The sequence below is a fragment of the Myotis myotis genome, unplaced genomic scaffold, assembly GCF_014108235.1.
Source record: "Myotis myotis isolate mMyoMyo1 unplaced genomic scaffold, mMyoMyo1.p scaffold_m19_p_17, whole genome shotgun sequence".
Classification (NCBI taxonomy): domain Eukaryota; kingdom Metazoa; phylum Chordata; class Mammalia; order Chiroptera; family Vespertilionidae; genus Myotis; species Myotis myotis.
Window position 1 is genome coordinate 33,704,254 of NW_023416321.1, and position 16,675 is coordinate 33,720,928.

The window sequence follows — 16,675 nt, forward strand, 5'->3', positions numbered from 1 at the left end:
CAGGTGCCTGCTTGGTCCAGCCAGTCTTGTGTGCAATGCAGGAATGGTGGAGGGTGACAGCTGAGCAGGGAGGGGCCGTGTTACTTCACAGTTCCCGTGCAGCTACCTGTGGAGGCTTTCCACAGCCCAGAGCATCTTCCACTGCATCTACCAGGGCTTTGCAGATCTGCGGTGAGCCTGTGGCCACCATCTTCCCTGGGGCAGCTCTGGAGGGCGCTACCCAAGCAGCTGCAGGGGCTGGTGTGGGCTTCCTTCCAGCATCCTGGTGAGGGTCTGCTTCACCCCTTAAGAAAAAGCAGGACCCTGGCTGGTATAGCTCAGTGGATAGTCAGCCCTCGGACTGCCAAGGGCATGTACCTCCCCAGCCCTGGTGGGGGCACATGCAGGAGGCAACCAATCCCTGTGTCTCTCACACTCTCTCTGAAAATCAATGGGAAAATATCCTCTGGCGAGGCTTAACAAAACAAAAAAAGAAAAAGCAATAGGCCTGCAGTTGTTTGGAACGAGGACCCACTCCCCCCCATGCGCATGGATGCTGACAACACTGCCCCCGACAGAGTCCAAGGCCTGTCTGTAGAGCTGGGTCCCAGCTTTTCTTGGGGCGGGGGGTGAGGGTGGGGAAGGGCGCCTCCATCATCAGACCCCTCACTGTCTGAGGTAAAAACAGCATAAGTGGCCCAGCACAGGGTGCCACTGCCTCCCTCCCATGGGTCCAGGAGCTTCGGCCCCTGATGCTCTGGACCACCCAAGGCTGCCCCTGCCCCTCCAGTCCCTTCTCCTGAGTCCTTTGGCCCAAGGAGGCCTGCAGAGCCCAAGTTGCCTTGGGTCCCAGCACTCAGGGGACGGGCATAAAGCCCGCCCCCCGCCCCCCACCTCCCACCCCCTCTTAACTGCTTTCGTGGGGTCTTAGGAGGGATTTTGTTTCTGAAGGTTCTGTTGTCGGAGGCATCTTGGTCCCAGACTCCCCTAGAGTTTTATGTACTAGAACCCCCCAGAGGAGGGTCCTGGAGGGGACCCAGCAGAGGCCCCGGCCTCTCCTGTACCCTAGTTTGTCCTCCAGCTGCCGCCCCCTGGAGTGCAGGGCTGGAACCGCCCAGCCTTCAGGTCAAGGGTGTTTAAATAGATGAGGCGCTGCTAAGGTTTGGAAGGAAGGAGTCCCAGGGCGGCCAAGGCTGCCCGCAGGCAGGCGGACATTAACCCGGCCGGCGCCGCCTCCAGGCCTGCCTCGGGGAGGGGCCTGGCAGCCGCACCGGCCCCAGAAACGGCGCTTAGAGATCCCGGGGTGCAGGTGATGTCACCCCTGCGGGCGCATAGGTCTCCCGGTGACACCTCGTCTGCGGGTGGCTAGAATCGGCTGAGCCGAGCGCGGGGAGGAGAAGGCGCCTGGGCCTGCGCCGAAGCCCGGAGACCCCCCCGCGGGACCGCTCCGCCGGCGCGGGCTGCAGCCTGCCGGTCCCGGCGTTGGGGGGGGACGGAGGCTGCTCCCCACACCCCCGCCGGGCCGAGGCGCGCTGCGGCGGGGGAGGGGGCGCGGGAGCCGCACGCAGATTGGTCGCGGCCTCCGGCCCCCGCCCCTGGGCGCCGCGCAGCCCCCGGCAAGTTGCTAGTTGGCGCGCGGGCTGCGGGGACGAGGCTCCGGGATCCGCAGCGGCCCAAGGGCTCCCGGGGGCGCTCGCCGGTCCGCCCCCGCCCGCCCGGCGGCTCCGGCTCGCTCCTCCCTGCTACCTGTTTCCCTGCGCCCCCCTCCGCCTCCACCCCGCGCTCGGCAACTTCGGCCTCCAGGACCGGCCGCCCCTCCCGGCGCCCCGCCGGCCCGCCGCCCGCGCCCTCCCTCCTTTGTTGTGCGATGAGGGTCGGGTTTCCGATCTGACCGAGCTGCCGCTGCCGCCGCCGCGCGGAGCCGCGGGCATGGAGCCGCTGAGCCACCCGGGCCTGCCGCGCCTCTCCTGGATCGACACCCTCTACAGCAGTACGTGCGCGCGGGCGGGCGGGCGGCGGGCGGCGGGCGGCGGGCGGGGATGGCCCCGAGGTGCCGGGCTGGCGTGGGGAGCCCGGCGCGGGCGGGGGCCGAGTGCCCGGCCGGCCGGGAGGCGGGGAAGCGGCGTGGGACCCCCACGATCGGCCGCAGAGGGGGTCCCGGGAGCGGACTTCAGGCGGGTGGGAGGCGGGCGGCGGGCCGACGGGGCCGGGAGAGCTGTGTCACCCGTTCCCACCTGTTGTGTAACCGACCACTCCCCAGTCCTCGTTGTGGGGTGCTGCCTCCGCTCCCCCCGCCCCGGCTGCCCCTTCTGTCCATGCTGGAGCAGAAAGGTCATTTTGGCAAAGTCCTTGGGGCCGGAGGTGGCCACCTCGGGGACAGCCTGAGACGGGTGTGTGTTTGGGGTGGGGGTGGGCGGGAAGGGAGAATGTGTGTGCAGATATGCGTGGGGGCCGTTTGGAGAAGGAGCTGTAAACCCCGGCTCCGCATTCTTTCCTGCCAGCCTCATCAACCCCCCCACATCTCCCCCCCACCCCCCACCCCCCAAAAAGAAAAAGCAAACCTTCCATTTCCTCCACCCCCTTGCCCCCAAATCTGCCGCGATCTTGTGATGGCTCCAGCGCCGCCGCTGGGATGTGTACCTGGTCACTCGTACATTTGGGGGCCGAGCGCCCCGCCCCCACCTCCCACTCCGCCTTGCTTAGGCGGCTAAAGCCCTGCACACCTTCCCACCCCTGCGTGGAGACACCTTCCCCAGCGCGCACAGGGATGTGGGGAGAGTCTTGCTGCCCCCGAAGGGGACAGGAGATGGAGTGCGCTCTCCCCACCACTTCAAGGGGACCCTCCCACTCTCTCTGGCTACTCTCCTAGCCCAGAGCCCTGAGGCAGGAGGCAGGGGTTGGGGGAGGCAGGTGGGGCCAGGTTCTGGCTCAACACTGGATGCCATGGGTCAAGGGCATTTATAAGAGGCAGCTTGGCTCGAATTCCTTGGTATCAGTCATATTGCGGGGGGGGGGGGGGGGGGGCAGTAGACAAGGATAATGCCTTGAACCCCAAGGTCTTGCCCTGGAGGCTTCTAGCCTCTGACCTCTGTAGCCCCTTGGGTCACCGTCATTGTCATGCCTCCTCCTCCCCCTCCATCCCCCCCCCCCCCCCCCCCCCCCCCCCCCCCCCCCCCCCGGGAGCTCTCCTGGTGATGGTTCATTCTGCTTTGGTTTTTTCAACATCAAAGGGGCCAAGCCCGTCCCCCCGGGTGGCAGTCCTGCCAAGCCCAGCCACTCCATCTGCTCCTTCCCCTGCACGGCCAGCACCTTTGGGTGAAGGTCAGGGCCCGTGGCTGTGTGGCGTGTGTGTGCACGTGTGTCTGCGTGAATGGGGGCGCACATCTGCTCAGAGTCTGCCGCAGATCAGCTCCTGACCCTCCAAGGATTAGTGACCTCCTCTTTGCTGCACTCACCCAAATGACAGTCATAACAACGCCTCATATTCATATGCTGCTTACATTTCTGACTGTGTCTGGCTCTTTGGTTTCCCTGTTCCCCAAAGCATAGAATCCTCTGGAAACCTGGGTCGGGCTTTCTCTCCACTGCCTGGAGAAGAAACCCAGACCGGATCATTTCCAAGCTTTCCTATCGCCCCCTTCCCCGCCCCACCCCCACCCCAGCAGAGAAGCAAAATTGCCTGAGGCTGCCTTGAAAATTCCTGACCTGAGGAAGACGGGCCTAGGAAAGGGAATTAGACCAAGGGGCCCTCTTTGAGGGGGGCCGGGGGCTGGGGGGAGAGGGGGTGGTGCCTGTGTACCAGGCTGGCATCTGAGCTGTCTGTCTGTTTTGCTGCTGCTTCTGCCCTGGCCCCTGGGCTCCTGGAGCAGCCGGCTGGAGGGCTGGGAGGGGGCACTGCCTTGGCAGCAGTGTGAGGAGTTCCTCCTCAGAACCGCTTATTTGAGAGCTGTAGAACCAGGCTTCCTGGGGAGGTGCTGTGCAGTCATGTTTGGGCTGTTAGCCATGAAGTTTCCTCCTGACAAGAGCCTACGTTAAAACAAATACCCGGGCTGTCACTTGCCTGGCAGCAGGGGCCTGTGGCTCCCAGAGGAAGTTCCTCTGCCTCTCGGGAAGTTGTTTGCTTACAAGGTTCACAGTCCTGGGGTGGCAGGTCGCCACAAAAGCCAAATCCACCAGGATTGGTAAAGGGGCTGCACCTAGGGCACAGGGTGGCCAGTGTCCCTTCGTAGAGATGCGAGTTACCCGGTGAGAAAGCTTTCTCCTGAGCACATAATATCATCTCCTGAGGACCTGCTACATGCCAGGCTCTCGGCTAGGCACTTGCCATCCATTCTCTCCAAACCTCACAACTCGGGCGAGATGGGTAGTCTTACCGCTATTTAAAAAATAAAATAAAATTTTATATATATATGTATATATACACATATATATGAATATTATTGAATTCAGAGAAGAAGGGAGAGGGAGAAAGAAAGAGATAGAAGCATCAGTGATGAGAGACTCATTGATCAACTGCCTCCTGCACGCCCCACACTGGGGATCAAGCCCGCAACCCAGGCATATGTCCTGACCGGAAATCAAACCATGACCTCCTGGTTCATAGGTCAACACTTAACCACTGAGCCATACCGGACGGGCATCTCACCCCCATTTTACAGAGAGAGAAGCTCAGTAAGCTCCAATCATTACCTAAGGTCACATAACTGACAAATGACAAAGCTGGAATTCAGATCATACGCTAGGAAGACTCGAATTTCACCTGAGTATGTCTGAGCTTATTCAAGGCCGCGAAGTGTCCTGGAATGGGGGACGTCTGTCTCTTTGGTCCTCTGTCACAGAGTTCTCCCTGAAATGGCCCAGCAGGGTCAGTAGCCTCAATAACTCCGGCCGCAGCCTGTCCCCTGTGTCTCTTGCAGGAACTGGGGCCTGGTTCTGGCGCCAAGGCAGGGCTGGTTGAAGCTCTGATCTCACGGAGGCCAGGGATTCTGTATTCTAAGGTGCCCGACTGCCAACCAGTCCCTTCCCTTTGCAGACTTCTTGCCTTTGGAGTTAGTTGTCAGCTCATTTTGGCTTCAGCTTCTGTGCCAGGGGGAGTGTGTCCCCTTCCATTGCATGTGGATAGTTAGTGGACAAGTGGTGAGAGCAGACCCCTCTGCCCCTGTGGGAAGCCTTGAAGGGCTGCCTGCCGTGAGGGTGGTTTGTCTGACTCAGGGAGCTGGTTGGCGCTCAGCTGCCAGAGCGACCCAGGACTGATGGCAGCAGGGTCGTTGCCCCTGATAAGACGGATTGGCAGATGGGGGCTCCAGTCATCCCACTTCCTGTCTCTGTGCCACTCATTTTCCTACATTAATGTAATAATGTCAGTTCTCCCCCCTCGCCCAGTGCCTTGCCTGGATTCTTTCCCTGAATCTGGTGTGATTCTTTCTATAGGGCTGTGAGCTTCATTTTATCTTATTTCTTTTTCTCATCACCCTTTCTTTAAAAAAAAAAAAAAATATTGATTCCAGAGAGGAAGGGGGAGGGAGAGAGAGAGATAGAAACATCAATGATGAGAGAGAATCATCGATCTGGCCCCTCCTGCACTCCCCCTCCCTCTTTCCCCAGAATGGAGTCTGCAACCTGGGCCTGGGCCTCGACCCGGAATCAAACTGTGACCTCCTGGTTCACAGGTTTGACACGCAACCCCTGAGCTATACCGGTCGGGCTCTCATCACCTTTTCCATTAAACACATCACTTCCTCTTGGTTTTCTTCTGTGTCTTGGGATTAGGTTGGATTACATTAAATTCTGTGGAATTACCTCAAAATGGGGGGTGGGGCTGGGACGCTGAAACTTCCTCTGTCCCTCTCAGTGGAGACTGCCCTCCAAACAGATCTGGATTGAGATGTATGTGCCCCAGGTAGGCCAACCATGTGGCACCTCTTCAAATGGAAAGTCGTTAGCCATATGTTCAGGACTTATTTAAAGAGCTGAGGGCTCATCTAGTCTTTTCCTTTGCCATTTCAGCCTCTTTTTTTGTCCCAAGCCTTTCAGCTCTGGCCTTAAACATTCCTACTCTGTTGAGCCAAACAAAGCTTGCAGTTACTTGGACCTCCCAGAAGGCAGAACCCGGCCATCTGTTGTTGTCAGAACCTACCTTTTGGAGCTCCCTTCTCTTATCCCAAGCAACGTTCCCCAGGGGTATTTCAGTCTGTCGTGATGTTTGCCTGCCCCTTATAGGCTCAGTGCCCTGTCCCTGGGCCAGGCAAGCACTGAGGGGCACAGCCCATCTCCAGATGATCATGAGCCTGCCTCAGTTTCTCATCTGATTCCTATATTAGCCGCTGGCCTGGCAGACTGTGTGGGTTCGATTAGAACTCCCCTGATGTGCGGGTAAACACCTGCAGGTGACTGTCGTCTTATCCTCGGAACAGCGCCAGTCATAACAGCAGGCCATCCTTGTCATGCCTGCTGGAGTCTCAGAGTGTCTGGAGGTCGGGCTGGGGCAGAGGAATGAAGTCATCTACTCAGAGAAACACCATGTGCTGTTGTTGTGGTTGCTGATGTTATTGTTGTTTGGAAAGAGGAAGAAATGACAGAGCCATTCTTGGAGAACCAGCTGGAAAATGCTGGTAGGTGAGTAGACGGTGCGGGAATCGTGAGGAAAACCCATTCTCACTCTGTGGGTAGGATGGACGACGTGGGATGCTCTCTGAGGTCTGGTCTGTTTGCTGGACGGCTCTGGTGCCCACTCCTTGTGCATACTTCCGTAAAGGGAGGCTATGATAGCTCTCCTGGGTGCTGTGTGGATTACTTGGTGAATGTTTATATAAAGTGCTTTGAAGATAAAGGGTGTATTGACCTGCTCAGCTGTCCAGCTCACCATGGTCCCCCCTCGTAAAAGGCTTGCAGAGGAGTTTGGAAGGGCGTGGAAAGGGGGGAAGGGGACTGGTAGCAATAGAGAGTTGGACCAGGTTCTTAGATGGTGCCTAGCCCAGTGCCTCATACATAATATGCCCCCAGTAATATTATGGGGGAAGGAAACTTCTGGGTTTTTGGCTTCTTTAACTTCTTACTCCACTAGAAATCCCAGAAACCCATTAGCTGGCCCATTCACAAGTTTCCAGCTGTGTGGATTTGGTCGTTGTAGTAGCTTCTAGTGGAGTCGGAGACCCCCAAGGGAGTCCCACGCGTTGCTATGGACTGTGACTGTGTGATTGGAAGGCCGCACTGCCAGCGTTGGTGCTGTAGCTGTTTGGCTCAGCTTAGGTTCTTTGGGAGCAAACCAGGAACTAGGTGGCTTTAGAACAACTCTACGTCATCTCCACACCATTTGCGTCTCTCTGGCCCCTGGTGTGGTAGGTAAGCTGAGGCTACCCATGGGGCTTGGAGTACCCATCACGTCCTACCTGTAGCGTCTCGGCACTTTCCACTGATGCCAGTAGGGGAGGCCAGCAGGCTTACCTGTCCCCAGCAGGCTTACCTGTCTGCAGGGCAGGATGGGAGAGGCTGGTGTTGACTTGTGGCTTTGGTCTACCCTAGCTTGCATTTCAGTGGGCAAGAGAGCTGGAGCCATGGGTGCCCCCGTGGCAGTGGGAGTGCTCTGTGTGTCCCTGAAGCTTGGAGAGAGCTGTCCGGACCCTGTAAATGGGGAAGAAGAAAGAAATCAGGGCAACGGGCAGACTATAGGGTGCATCCCTGTGTGGGGGTTGGGGATGGATGCCCATTCCTACCCCTGCCCAAGGCGTTGGCAAAGAGCCCTTTGAAGTGGAGCCAAGTGATGCCATGGCCAACTGTGGCTGGGACAGCCAGCTTCTCTGACCCCGGATTCTGACCTTATTTAGGCCTCCCTCAGTTTGCTGCCCCTGGGCTTTATTCCTGTTTCTCTTCCCTGCCCTTCCTTTCCCATCATGCACCAGAATGGAAATGAATATGGGCTGCCTGGCCATATAAGAACGGACAGGGTCAGTGTGGTCTTCAGGGGATAGGGCCGGATTGAGGGGGGGGGCGTGGTGACATAATTGGTCAGGTGCCATTCCCCCTTCTCTACCCTCGTCTCTGATGCATTCATGCCCCTCTAGACCACAAGTAGACATAGCAGATGCTGTCCGGCATTGGCCTAAGGTGAGCAAGGTCGGCAGAAGGGGATTGGAAGGCTGGGAGGTTAGTGCGGATGGAGCTCAGAGTCCCTGTCACTCTGGGAGGCGTAGCCATTGGCTTCCTGGAGTGTCTGTGGAGCTGGTGCTGCCTAGGAAAGCCCCAGGCCGACTAGGGATCTGTGGGTTTACTCACGGCAGGTGGGGAAGGATGTGGCCATAATTACCTTCATGGGATTGAAGGGCTGATCCTATTAGTGTGTTGGGCTAACCCCTTCCTCCTGGGCATTGCCTCCTGGCCAGCAACAGGGTTTAATGGATCCAGATTACAGAGAGCCCGAAGATGTTGTGTAATTAAGCCCAGTTAATTCCCTCGCTGGGGGACGCTGGGGGGCGGCTGCTCCCCTCTGCAGCAGTGGATTTCCTCACTTGTGGTCACCCTGTTCAGCGCATGTTACCCGTGGCCTACGCAGCCTGTGGGCCATCTTTCTGAATGAGTTTCTTCCTTGAAGGTGCAGTTTTAGGAAAAAAAAAAACAAAACCACGTGCTTTCTGACTGTGTTCTATGGGTTGGTGCCTCTGGAGTTGTGCAATGGGGATCTCTTTGGGAAATGTGTCTGGTTCTGCAAAAGGACATAGAGACCTCATCCTTGGGTCTCTCACAAGCACTGGGCCAATGAAAAGAAAGCTCATTAGCCCTGGCTGGGTGGCTCAGTGGGTTGGAGCATCGTCCTGTACCCCAAAACATTGTGGTTCAATTCCTGGTCAGGGCACATACCTAGGATGTGGGTTCAATTCACCCTCCCCACCCCAGCCCCCGTCAGTGTTTCTCTTATGTTGATGTTCCCTTTCTCTTTCTAGGTGCTTCCCATGTGTTATCACCGGTCTTTAACAGCCCACATTTTATGAGGCAGGAATTATTACCTCTATTTTACAGGGAGGACACTGGGGCTCAGGGAAGTTAAGTTAATCCAGGGCCCTAGAGCTAGAGTACAAGCCAGGAATTGAACACCATTTGGCCTGACTCTACGCTGCTCTTTCTCCCACAGTCCCTGGCCTTTCACAGAGGAGCCAGTGAAGGCCCCTTGGCAGCTGGTATTTCACAGAGGGTGATGGATCTGTTCGTCTCTCCAGCTAGATGACAACTGTGGAGACGGTCTTGGCTTTCCCTGCATGGCCTTGAGGGGCTCTCACCAACTGGGCCATCCCTTCCTAAGGGATGGTCCCGAGATCTCCCCACGGACACTTGGAGTCCATAGCCCAGTGTAACCTCCTCCCTGGGATTACTCTCAAGAAGCACCAAATGTTTAAAAAAAAAAAGGAAGGAGAGAGAAAATAGACTTGGGGCTGGGGTACAGCTAGTGCCCAGTTCCCAGAGCAGAGCAGGGCCAGGAGCGAGGGAGTGGGCCCTGGAGGAAGAGCGGGCTTGCCAGGGCCCCGGCTCTCAGGCCTTTTTAAATTCACCTCCACAGTTTCCAAAGGACAATAAAGGGAGCCCTGGGCCTTAAATCAGGCCACTGCACACCAAGGGCCTTTGCGGAGGCCAGGGCCAGCTGGACCGCGCAGCCAGCTTCTGCACTTGAACTCACCCACGGGCAGCATGTTAATGATGGGGTGGCTCGGAGCAGACCCCCCTGCCCCACTCCCCACACCTGCTAAGCCCCCCTTTTCCAAGCCCAGAGAGTCCCCTGCTGAGGTCAGCCCTCCGGGGGAAGCCTGGGCGGATGGGGCGATGGGGGCGGCTGACACCTCAGCAGACCCCTGTTTGGCCGGAGCCAGAAAGGCCGGAACAAGACTGAAGGCTTGTTTCACAACGCGTTTGTGTGTGGTGAGGGTTTGGGGTATGATAGGATGAAAGCCTGCCCTGAGCTGACACCAAGCAGGAAGGTAAAAGTGGGGTAGAGGGAGGGGGTGCTCCACAACTCCATTCTCTTCCTTTCCCTTTGCTGCTCAAAATTTCCCCGGCAGCTTCCTTTCTTCACTGAGCCGGTGGGCACTTTTAGGAGCCCCCGTGTGGTTGGTTATAGGGACCCATGATCTGCCGCCCCCCTCACTCACTCATCTGTTTGTAGGGGGACAGATGTGGTGTTTCAGTTGCCCCCAGTGCCTTCGTTTCTCCTGAACCCCTTCTTCCTGCCGCTCTGCCTTGCTCCTGCCCTCCCTGTGCTTCCAGGGTGCCGCTGGACCAGAGCCTCAGCCTGGACAAGGTTCATCCTCCAGGTGCCACCTTGTGGCGCCCTCTGCCCCCTCCCCCACCCAGAGCTTTCTGCCCCAGCCTCCTTCCCTCTCCCCCTCACGGCCTTTCAAGGGAAGAGACGTGGCCCAGGGAAGGCTGATGAGCTAGAGCTTCCCCAACCTAAGACAGTGGAGAGGCACAGGCCAGCAGATCCTGGCGATGGGCATCCGGTGCCTCCAGAAAGGACACGTGTTCACTCTGGTGCTTCGCCGTTCTTTCTGTGCAGGTTGACCCAGTGCCTCCGTGCGAGCTGCCCAGGCCCTTCCTCACCTGAGCCGAGCTGGGGGGTGCCCGTGTAATAACGTGGCAGTAGCTCCTGTTGTCCGTTCTGTGTCCGGAGAGAAGAGCCAGGGGGCTGTGGTGGGGACCTCCAGCACGTAGCACCGGGCGAAAGGAGTCGGCTCCTCCCCGTTGGGATTAAGTTAGCAGAGGTGGAGACACCTGCTACCAAAGGGGGCGGGGGCCGGATGAGTGAATTGCTCTCTCTTTAGACTGCAATTCAAACAGAACACAGTTATCCCCCGGTACCCACCCGGCACAGGCCGCAGGGCCTCCTGGGATGCCAGAATCTGAGGATGCTCAGGTGTACGCGACGTACACAATGGTGTCGTGTTTGCACATAACCTATGCATCTCCATCCTCCTGTATACTTTAAATCCTGTCTGTATTCCTTATAACACCTAAGACAATGTAAATACTATGTAAATAGTTCAGGGAATAATGGAAAGAACAACACCTCTGTACATGTTGAGTATAGATGCAACTGTGGAAGGCCTAATACACAATACACGTCAGCAACGACTTAACATGTTTTTGTTGTTGTTGTTAATCCTCACCCAAGGATATTTTTCCATTGATTTTTAGAGAGAATGGAAGGGACGGGGAGAGACAGAGAGAGAAACAGAGAGAGAGAGAGAAAAAAGATTTGAGAGCGACACATCAGTTGGTTGCCTCCCTCATGTGTCTTGACCGAGGCTAGGGATCGAGCCTGCACCTGAGGTATGTGCCCTTGATCAGAATCGAACCCGGGACGCTTGAGTCGGCCTCTGACGATGCTCTATCCACTGAGCCAAACTGGCCAGGGCAATGCCGTAACATTCTTAAAAAATATTTTTGATCCGTGGTGGGTTGAATCTGTGGATGTGGAACCCAGGGACAGAGGGTGGACTACACGCATTTTCCGTTGTAAGCCAGCACACACGCAAACTGGAACAAACGTTTCATTGGGCAGTATTTACCCCTCTCTATCACATTTGCAGCGCACGTATAATGACATTCTATTCTATTCTACTCCATTAAAAACAAACCCCAAAAGCGCCGGTTGTGAGCTACTGCAGTGGTGCCATGACTGGCAATATGGAAAACAGTAGACGAGATGGTCTCCAGGGCCTCTTAGGAACGGTAAGGAATGATCATTCCCCAAGCCGCACTTCTTTCTGTACCCCTGCTGTGATTTTCCCAGACTCACACACTTCTGTTGTTATCGACTTGATGGCTTTTCTTCTTCAATGGGAGTCATTATTTAAAATATAACTTACGTAGAAAGGACACTAATGGACATCTGTCCCACGTGCAGTAAATCAAAAGTTACCTTACGAATAACTGCGCTGAAAATGAAAGAATGTCATTAATTCTGGTTCTACACGTTTGCTCCAGCAGGATCTAGGTCTGAGCGTCGGGTGTCCTTGTTTAAAGGGAAGTAAACAGGGTAGAGGGACGTTAAGGACAGTGGTACCAAACAGAGTCTTTCTTCTTCAGTGACAGAAAAAAAGGAAAGGAATCAAGAAGGGAATCATTTCCTCAACAGGCGATTGAATGTGCTTCCGTGTGACAGGGCAAGCAAGCGGGTGCTGATCACAGGGCTCTTCTGCTTCGGGGTCCCTGTCTGCCCAGAGTCATGGGCCCCACATTTCCCGTGGTGGGAGGGATGGTTTTCTCCGGGACCAAATATGTGAGAGCATCATCTCCAACTCTGCTGTGCGTTTGAATCGCCTGCAGCTCTTGTTAAGATGCAGACTCTCATTCAGTAGGTCTGCGATGAGGCCCGAGGTCCTGCTGCTGGTGGCGGTGTGGGGACCTGGGTCCTTTATTCCCACTCCCAGGGGACTCTCTGCAGATCCCAACCCCAGCCAGTCCCTTCTGTCACACTGGGTTCTGACCAGATAAAGGCAACCCAGGACCCATCTCCCTTCTGAGCCCATTTCCCAATAAAAAGAAAAATAACGAAGCCGTTGGACACCTGATGGGTACCAGACTGGTGTTCACACATTCATGATCTCATTTAATCGCCACAGCAAACCTGTGAACGGATGTTACCCTCATTTTAAGGATGAGAAAAGGGAGCAGCCGCTGTTGTGATCAGCCTGTGCTGGGGAGTTCTGCCGTGGGGGGCACCTGCTTGCAGGGGACACACCACATCTCGGCCCACCCCCCTCCTGAGTGCAGAAGCTCAGGCATCTGGCCTTTACGAGTATCTCTGTCTAGACAAAACCCATGGCCTCCCCGCCCCCTGAAGGGCAGCCTCGGTGTTAATGGGGCAGAAAGCCTTGGCTGTCTGTTTTCTAGTGCATCATTGAGAGGGTTAATGAGACCAGCTGGTGCGCCACCCAGCCGCGTAGAAGCACCATTTTCCCATCACCAGGGTGGGCACATGTTTTGGCAGCTCCTGACCAAACGTTCCCCCCTTGGACCTGGATGGTGCCCACCTGGATGGGTCAGTGCACACTGTGTGCCATCCTAGGGTGTAAAACCCTTAGAGACCAAAAGCAGGAGCCGGTTCTGTCTCCAGCTTCCTGGAAAGGAAGAACGGGGCACAAATTTGATGGCAAAAGAGCCGTTTCTGGCTTGAGGGACTCTATGGGGGCTGGTGAGCTGCTACCACAGCCAGGCCTTTGCGGTGACACCTGAGCAGCCTCCAGCCCCTTCCCTGACCCGAGGCATGGCCTCCTTTCCAGCTGGCTGTGGCTACACCGTACCCGCTTCCATTCCCCTCTGCTTCGTCCGGAACCTCCAGTGGGGCATTTTCTTTCCCATCACATTCTATCAAAGCTAACCCCCACCCTCACGCGCGTGCGGACACACACACACACACACACACACACACACACACGTCAGTGAGGCCCCTCACCATCCCACTACTAACCTCTGTGCTCTGGTGAACTCACCCCCAGCTTCAAGCCGTGGCTCAGCTACCACCACCTCCAGGAAGCCCCCCATGCCTGATTGTACGTAGCACTCACTTCAGTGAGATCTCCCACTCAGAACCCTGGACCCTGCTTACCCTGGGCCACATCGTTAAGCACTTTCCTATCAGTTGTTGGGTAATGTTTACCTATACAGTGTTTTATGTCGTAGTTTCTAATCTGCCAAACTCTAAACTCCTTAGAGGCCTGAAGAAGAAGAACAAAGGCTGCCTTCATAGGGTGCCAGGCCCTGTCCTTAAGCACTTTACAAAGAATGTCCCATTTAGTCTTCAGCCTCTCAGGGAGGTCCCAACTCTTTTTATCCAGTGTTAGGGATTAGGAAACTTAAAAAAAAAAAAATTCTAGAGTGCTTAACCGGCTTTTCTAAGGGCACACGGCCTCCAAAGGCCTCGCTGGGCTCCAAACCAGCTCCGTGTGGATGCCCAGCCTGTGCCCTTCACCAGAGGAGCCCAAACTCCAGGGCCTTCTGATGAGAACCTGGGGTGGGGCCCAGGCATCTGTATTTTTGAACAGCTCCTCTGTGTGCCCAGCCCCATTTGGGGACTGACTCTTAACCACGTGTACCTCTCCCTTTCCCACAACACCCAGCAGTGCCCCAGCGTGTGGCAGCTTGGAAATGTTTTGTGATTAGTTGAGAGGTATGAAAAAAGGCAATGTTCTGGGGGGGTCTGAGGTCCATTGTTCTAGCACAAGGGCCACCTAAGAGGAGCAGGGAGGGTGCGAGGAGCAGGTAGAGCTGGGCATGAGCAGGGTGGAAGGGCAATCAGAAAAGGACATTGGAGAGGTCAAAACGGGGACCCTCTCTCTGCCCCAGACATAACTCAGGGCCTCACCTAGACCAGAGCATCTTGTAAAAAATGCAGATTCTGTTCCAGCAGGTTGGGGCAGGGCCTCCAGTTTGGCATCTGACAAGCCCCCAGGTGATGCCCAGGCTGGGTAGGAAGGACCTAGGCTCCTGCAAGCCCTCCCGGGAGATCTGATGCAGCCACTTCCTATAGGACAGGGGTGGGGAACGTCCGGCCCACAGGCCGTATAAGGCCCGAGAAATCCTTTGGTCTGGCCCTGCCAAGGCATTAGGGGTCAGTGAATTAAATGTTTGACCAAATATAGCAGCCTGATTTTTAAGTTGATCATTTTGGATGGCCCTCGGGTGATGTTATAATTGTCCAACTGGCCCCTGGCAGAAAAAGGTTCCCCACCCCTGCTGTAGGATAAAGTCTAACTCCTTGACATAGAAGGGGAACCGATTCAGATACTGGCTCCAGCCCGCCTCCAGCCTCACCTCCAGGTCCTCCCGACCCTCCAGCCACACTGCGTTCCTCACAGCTCACAGGCACACCATGCCCACCATAGCTGTGCTTTCTGCACACGCTGTCCTGGTATGGAGGAGCACCCCTTGGCCTTTCTTGGCCAGGGGAAGACGAGCCTGGATGTCATCTCCTTGAGGAGTCCCAGGCTGGGGAGTGGGCTCTGGGCCTGGACTCCTAGGCCTGTAGTGAAGCCCTCCAGAGGTTTCTGGAATCAGGTGACTCGTTTGTCCTGCTTTGAGCATTCGTGACTGCTTGCCACCTTTGAGTAAAAATAGAGCTGAGAATGACTGAAGTGAAACCTCCCCCTTGGCGTCCCAGAGAGCAGAGGTGGGGGCCTTTGGAGGGAAGGTGTGGGTGGGGTCACTCTGTGGAGCCAGAGGAGCCCGAGGCCATCTACTTGAGCTCCTGAGAGGTGGCCTTGTGACCTGGGCTGGGGCTGCCCGGGCCCTGTGGTCATGCCCTGGCCTCTGGGAGGCCAGCCTGGCCCCTGGTCAGTACTCTTAGAGCTGCTTTCGCTTTAAAGTGTTCTGTCTTGGCTCTGGAAATATATCAGGACTTCCGGAGGGGTTTCCTTGGGGGCTTCCTGAGTTTCCTCCTGGGCGTTCTGCCTCCAGGTTCCAGCCCCAGGTCCCGGAAGGGTGGTGGGTACCGCCCTGGCTGACCACAGCCCTCAGTGGGCGGTCCTGGTCCCTGGCTGCCCGCCCTCCCTCTCCTGCGTGCAGCCTCCCTGGTGCACTGATTTGGAGGAGCCATAGCTCCCCCTCTCTGGGAAAAAAGTCTCTTTCTGCGTGCAGGCTCCCCTCCGGGGGCGGAGGGGCATGTCCTGACTGCAGGCAGGTCATTGAGGGCTCAGTTTGTCTCGCTCTAGGCCTGGAATTCTCTCCTCTGAGGAGAGAGCAGCTGGAGGGAACAGGGAGCTCAGCCTTGCTGGGACATTACCTGGGGCAGTACAGGGTGTGGCAAAGTGGGTTTACCTTGTTCAGATGCAAAATGATACAACAAAAAACAATAATACAAGGATAAACCCTGTTTCCCATACTCCCAACTGTAAACCTGCTTTTGCCATACCCTGTATACTTAGGGGCCTTGAGCTTCATCTTCCCTACCCATACAATGGAGTCAACCTCTTCAACCCCACCGGGAGGGTTGCCAAGCTTTTTAGCCAATAAAAATATAGGATGCCCAGTTAAATGTGATTTTCAGATAACGCAACAAAAAAGATTTTTATTTATTTATTTATTTTTAGTATAAGTACACCTCATGCAAATTTTGGGACATACTTGTACTAAACACTTGTTACTCATCCGAAGTTCCAATTTTACTGGATCTCTTGCATCGTCTCTGGTGTCCCTGCCACCAGATTAAATGGTATGTAGCACTTAGCAAGGGACCCATCTACATGCCCTTGTTCATGCCATGACTTCCTTCTCTCTTCCTTGCTATCCCCAACCCCTAGAAGCCAAGCTGATGAGACGTTTCTGTGGAGTTGTCACAGAAATATTGAGATTGTGTTTAGAGGATTGATACCCACAAAAATGATGACATGATTAATAGAAAAAAAGCCAGTCATAGTAGCTGTCACTTACCTAGCACTTGCTATGTATCCTACATTGTTCTAAGCCAGCGGTTCTCAACCTGTGGGTCACGACCCCTTTGGCAGTCGAACGACCCTGTCACAGGGGTCGCCTAAGACCATCCTGCATATCAGATATTTACATTATGATTCATAACAGTAGCAACATGACAGTTACGAAGTAGCCACGAAAATAATTTTATGGTTGGGTCACAACATGAGGAGCTGTATTTAAAGGGCCAGAAGGTTGAGAACCACTGTATCTAAGCGCTTTCTGTGCATTCATTCCCTTGTTCTTG

The 16,675-nt window shown here is 55.7% G+C and overlaps 1 protein-coding gene across 6 annotated transcripts in view; it reads left to right on the top strand.

Moving 5' to 3' along the window:
- The window catches only part of ABR (ABR activator of RhoGEF and GTPase), a 185,315-nt gene that overhangs the window by 43,015 nt on the left and 125,625 nt on the right, over window positions 1–16,675 (top strand). The window contains exon 1 of one of the 6 annotated variants that reach the window (XM_036340903.1): window positions 1,356–1,969. The exons of 4 other annotated variants lie outside the window; for them this stretch is intronic. In XM_036340903.1, the coding sequence (XP_036196796.1) occupies window positions 1,909–1,969 (61 nt within the window). In that variant the 5' untranslated portion in view covers window positions 1,356–1,908. Of the gene's footprint in view, window positions 1–1,355; window positions 1,970–16,675 lie in introns of those variants that run through there. One more of the 6 variants, XM_036340904.1, reaches the window with a different exon arrangement.